The 13,369-nt window shown below is 41.8% G+C and overlaps 2 protein-coding genes across 5 annotated transcripts in view; one reads left to right on the forward strand and one right to left on the reverse strand.

The window, feature by feature from the left end:
- The window catches only part of STK33 (serine/threonine kinase 33), a 51,405-nt gene that overhangs the window by 29,796 nt on the left and 8,240 nt on the right, over positions 1-13,369 (reverse strand). For 2 of the 4 annotated variants that reach the window (XM_063437654.1, XM_063437651.1), the window contains exon 1: positions 11,407-11,430. The exons of 1 other annotated variant lie outside the window; for it this stretch is intronic. In XM_063437654.1, coding sequence (XP_063293724.1) covers positions 11,407-11,415 — 9 coding nt within the window. In that variant the 5' untranslated portion in view covers positions 11,416-11,430. Of the gene's footprint in view, positions 1-10,182; positions 10,248-11,406; positions 11,431-13,369 lie in introns of those variants that run through there. One more of the 4 variants, XM_063437652.1, reaches the window with a different exon arrangement.
- Positions 11,454-12,718, forward strand: LOC134578534 (uncharacterized). The gene is made up of 2 exons (XM_063437515.1): positions 11,454-11,579; positions 12,035-12,718. Exons 1-2 carry the CDS (start codon positions 11,454-11,456, stop codon positions 12,716-12,718), a joined length of 810 nt encoding a protein of 269 aa, XP_063293585.1.

Here is a 13,369-nt window from a genome sequence, read left to right on the forward strand (position 1 = left end):
TGGTTGTGACCGTAAAGCTCTATTGTGGTCTTGTCACTCCAAATCCCAGTGCGCCAGAAGCTGTGAGGCGGGTCAAGGTGTTGTCGGGCATATTGTAACCGGGCTTATTTTGTGGCATTAAAGGCTTCTTTCTGGCTACTCGGCCATGCAGCTCATGTTTGTTCAAGCTCGTCGTATTGTGCTCCTTGAAACTTCCATTACGTCTTTTTCCAGAGCAGCCTGTATTTTTCCTGAGGTTACCTGTGGGTTTTTCTTTGTGTACCAAACATTTATTCTGGCAGTTGTGGCTGAAATCTTTCTTGGTCTACCTGACCTTGATTTGGTATCAAGAGATCCACGAATTGTCCACTGCTTAATAAGTGATTGAACAGTACTGACTGGCATTTTCAAGGCTTTGGATATCTTTTTATATCCTTATAAAGTTCCATTACCTTGTTACGCTGGTCTTTTGACAGTTCTTTTCTGTTCCCCATGGCTCGGTCTCTAACCTGCTCAGTGCATCCACATGAGAGCTAACAAACTCATGGACTATTTATACACAGACATTAAATTGCAATTTAAAAAGCCACAGGTGTGGGAAATTAAACTTTAATTGCCATTTTAGCCTGTGTGTGTCACCCTGTGTGTCTGTAACAAGGCCAAACATTGTAAACTTAGATCAGGGCCATTTGGGAGATTTCTGTTATTATTGTGATTTAAAAAGGAGCCAAACAACTATGTGATAATAAATGGCTTCATATGATCACTATCCTTCAATAAGATACATGTTTTGGCATGATCAGTCACATTTTCAAAATCAATGCCAATGCTGTAAATCAGCCCAGAGAGAAAAGGATTAGAGCAAACAAATACAGAATTACCAGTCAACATAGAAACAGAGCTCAGATATATTGTATCTATTCCTGAGGTCAGTTCTCTCTATTCAAAACTTTCAACACCACTGTATGAAGACTGAAGATCCAGAAAGCATCACATCTCAGCAATCCCTTCTACCCGTCACCACCTCAGGGAAGTGAAGAACACTATCAATCTCTAGAAATCCTGGCATAGGAAGAGAATGTCCTGATTGTGCCAGATGTCCTGTCATCCCTGGTAGCAGGGACACACACAAATGTTAAAATGGTTTCTCCAACACTTTTCCACTGAAGATCGAATAATGCCTTATTGGCATTATTCCATCAATCCCCTCAAAGACCATTTGAAAATAATGTTTACTTGCCTTAATCCATCACTGGGCGTAGCTCCCCAGCAAACCTCACATCACGGATGGGGCACCAAGTTCCAATCTAAGGCTTCTCACAGAAAGACCTTTGATTGGACCATTTTTCTGGCCCAGGACACATGGGCAAGCTCTTAGCAGGCAAAGAGAGGAGTACAGTGAGGGATTAAGAAAAAAAAAAATTAACGTTGCAGATGCAGAGTTTCTCCCTTGCAGGCATAACAGTTAGGTCTGCAGTGCAACAGACGTATTTTATGCACAGAATTGACATTAGGCAGCTCGGAACAGAGTTCTTGACTTCCCAAGTCACGTGTGCCAGGGATGCAACTTGCCCCTGGCACACAAATGCAAATTACTCTGGATGCGTGTTTCAAACAGAAACACTGCACATCCAAACACCTACCACCATCACCACTTCAAACACCAGAAGTGGTCATGGTGACTAGAGTAACCTTTTAATACTGGAATCCAATTGGTTCAGCTTAGTAAATACTAGACTTGTGCACAAACGCGTTTCAGCTCGTACAAATGAATCAAATGCCTTTTAATCTGCTCCTGAATGAATTGACCGGTCTGGGATTTACCTATAGAGAGTCTTATACCTTGAATAAAATTGTACAGGTAAAACACAGGATGGGCCATTCAATGCAGACAGGGCGTCCTAAAGGGCTTCGCCACTAATCAGAGACAGAATATATCAGATTGTAAACTCTTACCAAGTGCAATGCAACCAAGCTTGTTTGCCACAATTCACCTATTTTTTGTTCTGTTAAAACATTGTACAGCACAACAAAATATGTTGGTGCTTTCTAAGCAGTAATAATAATAATAATAATAACTCATTTTAATATATAACCATTCCTCAGGTCAGCTCATACAGGAAACATGAGGGGTTTACTCTCTGAACAGCACACTGTACGGAACTGTAAACCAAATAGAAAAGGGTTTGGACAAATTTACGAATTAAAATAAAGTCACCATTTTCGCCTACATTCTGCCATACAGTTTACAATTCACGGTTTAGTGAATAACACCTATATTTTGACAGTTTGGTCACTTTAAATTCCAATCCTCCTCGCTAGGTTACATTATGAAGCGAAAGTCACATCAGGCGTGGCAACGAAGGATGCGTGTATTCACTGACTAAAGCTAAAAATATGTGAGTAAATAAAAATGACGACCTTTCATTGTTTGACTTAATCTTAAAAACACGACCACAAATGGTACCTCATTGTGTGTTTATCCCTCGCTGTATCAAAGAACAATATTCCAGAAAACACTACATGCGTCCGTCTGCCCACGATCTATAACCGCCGTCGCAGAATGAGCAATCTTCATATTCTCTTATTGCCACCAACCTTTCAGGCATTCTATAGGTTTATTAAAGTGTTACTTCAGTGATCCGATCTGAAGTGGTCATGGTGCATGGAGTCTCTATATGCAGCATTTTGCTATGAAACGCTACACATACGGAGTTTAACCTTTATGCTGCTGGAGATGTAACTCAGTCTCCGGCTGCATCATTTGTGTGATTTTCAATTCTGTGCAACTTTTCATGAACGTGAGAAACCTCTACACTAAATTTCACTGTACCACAGGATGATGGGAAAATGTTATTTGCATGATATGCCCTGTCTGTGCCTTTTCAGGAGTCAGTTTTGATGATGCTGGGCTAAGTTTTAGAACTCAATCCTGGTAAATAAATTTTCCTAAAACATTTCTAGAATATATTAAACTGATATTTCCCAACTACAGAATGAAAGAGTTAAACCTACAGAGCATGTGCAAGTGCTGTATAAAGAGATCTATATAATTGAATCTCGTTTATGACCCCTGAATCTCACACTAAGCCTCCATCTTGTTTGTTTACAGTTATAGGGCCATTATTCGAGCAATATGCCCATAGTATAACAGTGCACGCGGTTTGCGTGAGCAGTTTCATCTTTATTTGCGTTGCTGTGCGCTGATATCTAACATGCTCACCTATTATTTACCACCACTTACGTCAATGTAACAATTAGAAGGCAGAAAGGGTGTGGGGGAATCTGCTTTATTATTTGTAAAAGGAGCACGCCCGCCTCTAGACATGACTGGCATTTTTTTTTTTTTAAAGATTGTTCCCTTAAAGCCTATGCAAACAAGCTTTCACTTCATGACACCTATATATTTAATGTACCACAGGAGCACTGATTAATGATTGGTTAGAAAAGTATTGAGGGACACTCAATAAGAATATATTTGGTATCCCCTAATCGCTTTCTTAATTTTTTTCTTCAAAGAGACGTGTATTGATTTATATATTTATTTTAATAATTTTTAATATAATAATAATTTTTAATATTTTTATTGATGGATTTAATGTATGTATTTTACCATTTTATATCTGCCATATTCTACTATTAAGAACTCCAGAAACAATGAAGATGCTCTTTTTAGACTCATCTCTGGTTTTACTAGGAATGTGTTTTAGCTTTGGTGTATAATACGATTGAGGATACGCTCTGAGAGCAGACCCACTCTCCCATAGAGAGTCAAATGTAATGAGAGGACGTGAGAAGCATCCTCACGTCACTAGCTGTGCACGAGAGAAGTGCATGTTGGAAATCGGCCAATTACGTTGGGACACAAATGGAGGGGGTTGCCACGGATACAGTCAAGACGTCAATTACATAATAGCCGGAAGTAGAAAGCAGAAGCGGGCAGAGAGGATGGATCCGAAAAGGGCGCCAAAATTACAAATAAAAAAGCCAGATGAATGGAACAATGGAAGGACACTGAACATTTTTGAGAAACGCAGATTTTGCCGAAATGCATCAAGTGAGGTGGACTATAGGTTTTTATTAAAAGGGACACTGTAAGCACCCAGATAACTTCAGCTCATTGAAGTAGTCTGGGTGCTGTGACCCTTTTGCACTTAGTGTTGTAATGTAAAACATTGCAGTTCCAGAGAACTGCAGTGTTTACATTGCAGCTCTAAGTCTGCCCTCTGTGGCTAACAGAGTCACTGGGGGTGCTTCCGGATTCGTAACGGACTTTTGGTCCGTTATCTAACACTTGACGTCCTCATGGACCTCCGTTAGATTTTCCCCAATGGGAAGCATTGAATAATGCGCTCACGGCCATTGGGGCGCATGCGCATTAGGTCTCCCCCGTCGGGGAGGAGCCTGACCCCTTCAGCGACATGGGATGGGAGGCGGGAGGCACTCCAGGATTCTCTAGTGCCAGAGAAACGGGTTTGTTTTCCTGGCACTGGAGAATCCCTATAATGAGATCTAGTGTATTTAAGTGCTTTAATAAATTGTTACCCCTGGGTTTACCTTGTATGCTGGAGTTTATATGGTTCAAGTCACTAGAAACAGAGTGGGGAGCTGCACTAAGCTGATCTCTAAGAAACATCCGCTTCATCCTTCTATTGAAAAGAGCCATTAAGTCTGAGCCAGCTATTTGAGTGGCTCAGCATCATGTGAGTGGGACCATATAAGGGTTATCTATAAGATTGTCGTTGTACTGTATGGTCTTTTCTTAAGTCTCTTTTATTCTAGGCTTTAAATGTACAGCCTGCAGTAAAAATATCTTAATTTTTCCTATATTGTGTGCTCTCACTGTTTTTACCGATTATTTTGCACTTTGTGTGTTTGGGGCGAACACATTGGTGTCAGCAGCACCAACTTTTATACCCTACACCAATTATTCTATCTATTGTGTATTTATAATTATTGGGGGCTACTGATAAACAACTGGTTATAAAAAAGGTATTGAGGAAGACTCATTAATGATCTATCGTTACTAAATTATCAGGGGGTTAATGAGTTACTGGTTATACGAATAGTGGGGGGGGCACTGATTTATGAACTGATAATAAAAAGTACTGGGCAACAATGATTAAGTACTCTGACTACCAAAAGTATTAATGCTTTCAAGGAACAGAAAACAAAAATTAAAAACATTTAAAAAGGGGTTGAATTGCAACTGGTACCCCGGCCTACTATCCACCACACCAAGCTACTAAAACACAACCTCAGTTAAACCCATTGTTACTTACGCTTATGTATTTTTTGTTCAACAAAAAAACGCTGACGGCTGCTACATCACATGTGTAAATAAGACATACCAAGTATACTGCCTTTTTCTGTACCAACAGCGCACTTTTAAACCATGTACTGGCTTTTGCTAAAGCCTAAATACAGAAAATATGTCACATCCTCTGTCAATGCAAAATAAAGGTTAAAAAAAAAAAAAGAAGGGTTGAATTCACTAAATGCTTAAGTTCAGCTAAATGAAACTGACCAGATTTACTATTGCAAATCTCTAGCATTAGACTGCTAAAATACCTCTGAGATTTGCTTTACTTACCATCATCCAAGTTGAAACCGTACTAATCTGAACGGGTATGTAATATTTCCTCTAATCTAGTGGCAAGAGGGTCCTTCGCCATGGCGCCGTTCCACTGCCAGGAGATGATCAGTACAGATAACCTCCTAGTCAATTTAATGAAACGTGAGACACCGAACACATTGTGTGGCAATGCTGCTCACAGAGAAACACGAAGACACACAACACACTGCACCAACAGATCAGGAAGAGCCATCCTGGCTGTCTAAGAGGAATACGGAAGTTTTATCAAAAAGAAGACCTTTTCTCTTGTAAACCTGCACTTTTACAAAATAAAAAAAAATGGTTTTTTTTTAAATTTTAAAAAAGTACAAAATTTTATTATTACTATTAAACAAGAAAAATGAAAGATTTGGACCAAAATAACATATGGGAAAATGCTTTAAATTCTAAAAGCTTCTTATACTACTCAGAAAGTTTGACCTAAAACAAGCAGTTTCCTTGTGAAATACTCCTAGTTCGAGGCTTGGAGAATACCCTGCAATTACCAGGGAGAAACAAGGCAAGAAAAAGCATACACACAAAGCCTGCTGGGGTTGCAGCAGCCGATCCCCGTGTATAGAAGCACAGGAAATCTGCTGGGTACTTGTGGTTTTAAAGCACTCCTCGGCCCACTTACTGCATATGTGAACCACATTCCACTTAAAGCGAGGTGAATTATGTTAAGAGACGATTTGCAACGGTTGATGGGAGGTTGCTGGGAAACTGAATTCAACGCGTTATTAAACCTTGTCCGTTTAGCGCCTCCAGGACTTCTAATTAAAAGTGAACTTGTCAACCATAAATCTTCTGAATGACAAACATAGCATCAGGTAGGTATCTGTGCAGTGGGAAGAGCAGAACAGACTAGGTACTGGTTGGAGTGAATCAATAAAACTCACACAAGGTTATTCAGAAGTATGAACTGCGGGGAATGCAAAGTGACTTTCAAATAGCCTATCTGAACCTCAAGTTTTAGGCCAGATAAGCTGAATTAGAAAAATGCTCATCTACAAAGTCACACTTTAGTGAATAACGCCAACAATAATTTGAGTAGTAGGATTGTATCACAGCAAAAAAAAAAAGATTAAAAAAAAAAGACATAAAAAAAAAAAAAAACACACATTACTTGTGAAAATGTAGGTGTTCTTACATAAATCATAAACTACTCATAAGTCACGGGCGAATGCCTTGCAGGACCTAGCTCAGGAGAGGAACATCTGGCTGCAGATAATAGAGGAAGGGAGCAACGTCTGGCAGACTCCAGGTAAGAAGTCAAAAGGATTAAAAGACAGTTTGATTTCTTATGATGGGCACTCCTGGCACCATAATCACTACAGCGAGCAACAGTGGTTATAGTGCTTGGTGTGCTCCTTTAATCATGGTAAGTCATTTGGAATCTCACCACGCTTTACTAACAGATTACTTGTGAATTCTCCACCTAGGACGTGCAAAAATTCATCAATGCGCCAACCCCAATCTAAGGTATGGCACCCGGCAGTGTGCCACCCCCAATCTAAGGTACGGCACCCAGCAATGTGCCATCCCCAATCTAAGGTATGGCACCCAGCAGAGACCCAGCAATGTGCCATCCCCAATCTAAGGTATGGCACCCAGCAGAGACCCAGCAATGTGCCATCCCCAATCTAAGGTATGGCACCCAGCAGATACCCAGCAATGTGCCATCCCCAATCTAAGGTATAGCACCCAGCAGACATCCAGCAATGCGCCATCCCCAATCTAAGGTATGGCACCCGGCAGAGACCCAGCAATGTGCCATTCCCAATCTAAGGTATGGAACTCGGCAACGTGCCATCTTCAAACTAAGGTACGGCACCCAGCAAACACCTAGCAATGCATCATCCTAAATCTAAGGTATGGCACCCGGTGAAAACCTCTGCCCCCAAAAATATATTTTTCAGTTTCTCGTTTGTTTTATTGCACAATGGACAAGACCATCACTCCAAAACACAATGTAAGGATTTGTGTAACATAATCTAGATTTAAATCTCTTAACATATACCTGCCGGCACAGAACATGTTAAATGTTACAGCAGTTAATAAGGTTACACTTAAATGTCTGCTATTTTGTGTGACAACAGCAGGAAACGTTTCTATATGAGGCCACTAATTATCATGTAGAATGGAGGAGACTTCACAATCATCACAAATAGAGCTTCCTCGGGTGTCTGGCAGTAGATCCAGAGAGAGAGGACACCCCACAAATACCATCAGTGTCCTCTGCGGTTCTGGCAGGAGCTCTACAGAGAGTGGACACCTCACAATTATTATCAGAGCGTCTGCCAGGAGCTCCACAGAAAGAGGACACCCCTCAAATATCATCAGAGCGTCCGCTGCGGGTCTGGCAGGAGCTCCACAGAGAGTGGACACCTCACAAATATTATCAGTGTGTCCTCTGGGATTCTGGCAGGAGCTCCAAAGAGAGAGGACACCCCTCTAAAAAAAAAAAAAAAAATTATAAAATCAAAGAATTGTCGTTAAATCAGAAATAAAAACTGAATGCAGTAAAAAAAAAAAAAAAAAAAAACAATTTCTAAACAAATAGCACATCTATGGACAGGTCGTCCAGGTTTTGTCTGCTGTACACCAACAGGGTTATTTACTACAGAGAGAATGGTTGTGAATTTCAAATTAAAAAGGCAAAAATAGGCAAGCTGAAAGAGTTGCTGAATTTTCCCAGTTCTACATTTTTAGCTTTAAAATTTGTTCTGAAATCCTAACAATTCTCACTTTAGTGAATAGCCCGGTAAAAAAAAAATTTCTAAAGCTATTTCTTGAAAATGGATTCTTATTAAAAGAACATTCTCGGTACCATAACCACTACAGCACACTGGTGGTTATGGTGCCAGGGCACACTCCCATTTAAGTCAATATCGATACAAGGCTTGGCGGATTAGCTGAGAGCCAATGAGCCCTGGAAAACCAATGGAGGCGATCAGTGCTTGTGTCAAACCATTTGTGAAGAGTTTGGCAACTCACACTAACTAAGGTACCACAAACACTATAAACGCACTGTAATGTATCGTTGCGAATGCAATGGAAATCATAAGAAAAAGGAAAATAAATGCAGAAAACTTTAAGCATTTCTCTCCATTGCCACACTGAAATGGGAGAGTAGAACCCTACATTGGGAGAGCCCCGTCAGGCCAGGAGAGGCGATTTCACAATTCACCATTTAATAAATTAGGCCCCATAGTGAAACATGTGACCGCGTGTTTCATTGAAAGTTTTCTAATGGGTCAGAACCAGGGTTTCCAAAACCCAACCCTCAATATTACCACAATAGTGACAACTTTAACCTTGATGTTATCTGGAGTGGAACATGAAGGGTTAACTTACTGCTTTCTACATTTTAAATAGGAAAAACTGCAATTACTTTATGAACAATATCATAATAGAACTCTGGACAATCTGGAGAGGAAACTCAGAGCTGACATGAGGCAGCACTGCGACCAGTTCACAAAGAACGCCTTCTCTAAAATACGGTCAAAGGATTCCTCTCTTTGCACCAAGTTTCTTCAATTGAATAAGAACCCCACAGTTTCAGGGTTCTACATAAATACGTATACTGGGTCATGCTTAAAAAGTAGAGCAATCTGCAGGAAATGCTGGATTGGTTTCCATGGTGACTGCTCCATTGTGAGCACCATGCCGGTCTGCCTGCAGAAGTCATATGAAAACACAACGTAATGCAGGTGTTAAACAGAATCGCCTGCAGGTAGAGAGCAGAAAGGAATCCAAGGTGAGGAACGCACAATGGCAGATATGAGGCTTGACATGATACTTCATTTGACAGCCAGACAATGGCTAAACAACAACAACAAACAACACCAACAAATGCTCACCAAAACCTGACTGATGTTGCCTTGGGAGCAAGCTGAACTAGTCTAATAAAATAATCTGGGTAACCATCAGATGTTCAGCCAGAATAGAAGGCAAATACAGGTATTTCTGGCCAGTCTCTATACTTACAGACTGCATCAGCATTGGTCGTTTTTACTAAACTGAGGACGGCAATCTAAAAAAACAAAAAAAAAAACAGGGCAAATTCAATTTCCACATTTTACAGTTTAGTGAATAAGCCTGTGTGTATACAATAGCAATTACGAAGCGAGTAATGTGATTCTTTATAAAAGACTCCAATGAGCATTTTATTCTGGGTTATATAGACAGCAGTTGTATGGGATGCAGGAAATACCCACAAAATGTATGAGGAGGGTTTCCCGAAAACAGGAGCAATGTGCATTTCCAGGAGAGGCTAGGGACGGACCCATATCACAGGCCACCCTGCCACAGACTGCCAAGACGTATTCACTCAAGTATGAGTTGTCAAAGATTCAAAGTGAATGTTATAATGTACATTTAATATTGGACAAAATGAAAACAGAGGACATGGAAACATTTCCATTGTAGGTATTTGGCATAAAATGTAAACATTCAGATGGCAGGCAACACCACAACAGAGGGTGTCCGCTGAATACCTCCAGGAAAGGAGACTGACTGGACTAAGGTACTACTCTCCCTTCTGCGAAAATAAATAAAAACATTACCCCCTTTTATACAGCACTCACCATCTCCACTCAATCATGGTCAATCTCTCCTCCTGCTCAGTCTGTGGGCTTAGCTACTCCCATGGTTAATAGACACACTTGGTAATGTGTTACTAAGGCTCTGCCCAGTTCCTCTCCATCTCACGAGGTTAACTCCTCACAGACAACTATTTTATCAAATAGAGAGGCATTGTTTAACATGAATTAAAAACAAATGTGCGCGTTAAAGCGGCGTGAGCAAGGAAGTCCTCTTGCTGTTAACTGTCGGGGGTTGTTCCCAAATTAATTACAAAGTGCCTATTTCTCTTGAAGTCAGCACTTTTCTGAATTGGGACAAGGGGGAATGCAACAAATAACTTTTAGAGATTGAAAAAAAAAAAAAAAGTAAAAATATTAAAACAGTCAATAAGATAACCCGGACAAGATTGCATTGGGGGGGGGGGGGGGGGGGGGGGGAGAACACACTACAAGCACCATAACCACTACAGTGGTCCTTTCAAAGTAACACATGATCTTGTGCAGATCGCTTTTTTGTTTAACATGTTGGTTTGCATTCAAATATAAACATTATTATTATTTTTGAGGTTGAGGAACAATTATCCCCCCTGCAGTTTGCCTTCTGGGATTTAAGGTAGGTTTGTTGAAATGCAGCCAACCAATAACTGCTAGACTACAAGTCCCCCAATTCTCTGCAGCTCCGATTTAAATATGGAATGATATAGTCTGTAACAAGATCTTTGAAAATACTCACTGTGCGTGCCAGCCTCACACCTCATATTAGATAAAAAGACTTCTGATCACGGAGTGCCCTGGATTAAGGAAGGGTTCCAGCTGGAACACAATCAAAGTCCCACATTGTCTGCCCCTATTCATGATGGATACCACAACCAAGCGCTTTCACAGCCAGGACACATTGTTCTAGCTGAACAAACACCCCAGCTATGGATCCCGACTCCCACGAGCACTTTAAACAAGCAAGGTGTCATTTAATAGGAATAAACAGATTTCTATACAGAGAGAACTTGGACAAATATGCTTACGCACAGGACAATTAAGAAAACAACGATCAGACACTTTGAAAGTAGAAAGTTTGAGGGTTTCTCAGACATAAGCCATAAAACGGCGTCAGAACAACTCGCCAGCGATAGAAAGATTACTCAGTAAACTACAGGTGGACTTTAACGTGAGGCCGACAGAGACAAGTCAACAATTTGACAAAACAACAAACACTTGAACTGTAAATACATTTGCCATTTCCCAAAAAGGTTACATTAATGCTGGAGGGGGCATTAATGCCCTTGCGTCACCGTGATGTCATGCAGAGTCAAATGGTCGATTCTTATGGTCCGGTGATATCAGATGTTAATGTCGTCCTCTTTGACAAGATGCTGACAAATAATGAAGGCTTTTACTTGCTGGTAGAAGAATTATTAGAAAAGGGGCCACAAGCCCTCCTTTTATGAATAATTAAGTCAGTCAGGGTTTCACTCATTGTGTAACTTCTTTTTAAACTGTACCCCACCACCCCCGCATCCAACTGACATCATAGGTGCTGGGATTGAATACATAAATAGAGAGGTCTGCGGGTGGTCCTGGAACCCCCAATACTATATAGATATAGCAATTCCTTCAGCAATGTCATGTTTTAAAAAAAAAAAAAAAAGTGAACATTTAAAAAAAAAAAAAAAAAACATTTTATATATTTTTTTTTAAATAAAATTTTCTCTTCTTTTCACACGTTGACTTTAAATGGAATATATCTGCTCTTCGACTAGACTTACAGAATAGTCTTCCTGCTTAATGTGTGTATTGTCTGGTCAGTCATAACGTAATTTACTCTTTTTCCCTCTGTTCTCTTCCTGACTGAAAACAGTTTGCTAGCCAGGCCGAGTTACCGCCACGGGCTGCCCCAGCCACGCAAAAGCTACCGCCACGGGCTGCCCCAGCCACGCAAAAGCTACCGCCACGGACTGCCCCAGCCATGCAAAAGCTACCGCCACGGGCTGCCCTAGCCACGCAAAAGTTACCGCCACGGGCTGCCCCAGCCACGCAAAAGCTACCGCCACGGGCTGCCCCAGTCACGCAAAAGTTACCGCGCCACGGACTGCCCCAGCCACGCAAAAGCTACCGCGCCACGGGCTGCCCCAGTCACGCAAAAGCTACCACGCCACGGGCTGCCCCAGCCACGCAAAAGCTACCGCGCCACGGGCTGCCCCAGCCACGCAAAAGCTGCTGCCACGCAAAAGCTACCGCGCCACGGGCTGCCCCAGCCACGCAAAAGCTACCGCGCCACGGGCTGCCCCAGCCACGCAAAAGCTACCGCGCCACGGGCTGCCCCAGCCACGCAAAAGCTACCGCGCCACGGGCTGCCCCAGCCACGCAAAAGCTACCGCCACGGGCTGCCCCAGCCACGCAAAAGCTACCGCCACGGGCTGCCCCAGCCACGCAAAAGCTACCGCCACGGGCTGCCCCAGCCACGCAAAAGCTACCGCCACGGGCTGCCCCAGCCACGCAAAAGCTACCGCCACAGGCTGCGCTGTCAGCAGCTGGTTTTTGATTGAACACTGCAGACAGCTGTCGATACATCTCTATGGAAATAGGTATAAATTCATTGAAATGCAATATCAGCCATGGTCCTCACAGTGCTTACATGAGAAGATCCAAGAAATTGCTCTTTTGGGTAGAATCTTGGCACATGAGGGTCTCCGGAACAAAAAAAGGTAATTGCTGATTCAAGCCAACATATAACCTTTGTCCAGTCTTACTCTTTCTGCTACCGGACTATAATTCCCAGAATCCCAGATGGAAAACATACACCATCCAGGGACCATAGAAGGATACCTATACATTTGTGGTTTGAAAGTTCACAATAACAAGAGAGAAAACCAAAGACAACCGATCAGCAGCTTTGAGTGTAGCGCAGATCCCGCATATCCTCTAGGCTAGCGCACATCACTGCCCAGCCTGCCTGAATACACAGCCACTAATTATTGTATTAAACCAGCAGATTAGATCACTTAGTAGGGCGTTTGCACGGAATTGAAGCACAATGTCCAGTAAAACCTTTGTTTCAGTGAGATCCTCCCCCCCATCCAGGTACAATATCACTGTGTACTTATCGCCAGACTTGTGTAATTAACATTCCAGCACACGTCACAGATAAACAAATAAAAGCCCAGACAGACAAATCCAGCCAAACATTAATTAG

This window comes from Pelobates fuscus, chromosome 12 (genome assembly GCF_036172605.1).
Source record: "Pelobates fuscus isolate aPelFus1 chromosome 12, aPelFus1.pri, whole genome shotgun sequence".
NCBI lineage: Eukaryota > Metazoa > Chordata > Amphibia > Anura > Pelobatidae > Pelobates > Pelobates fuscus.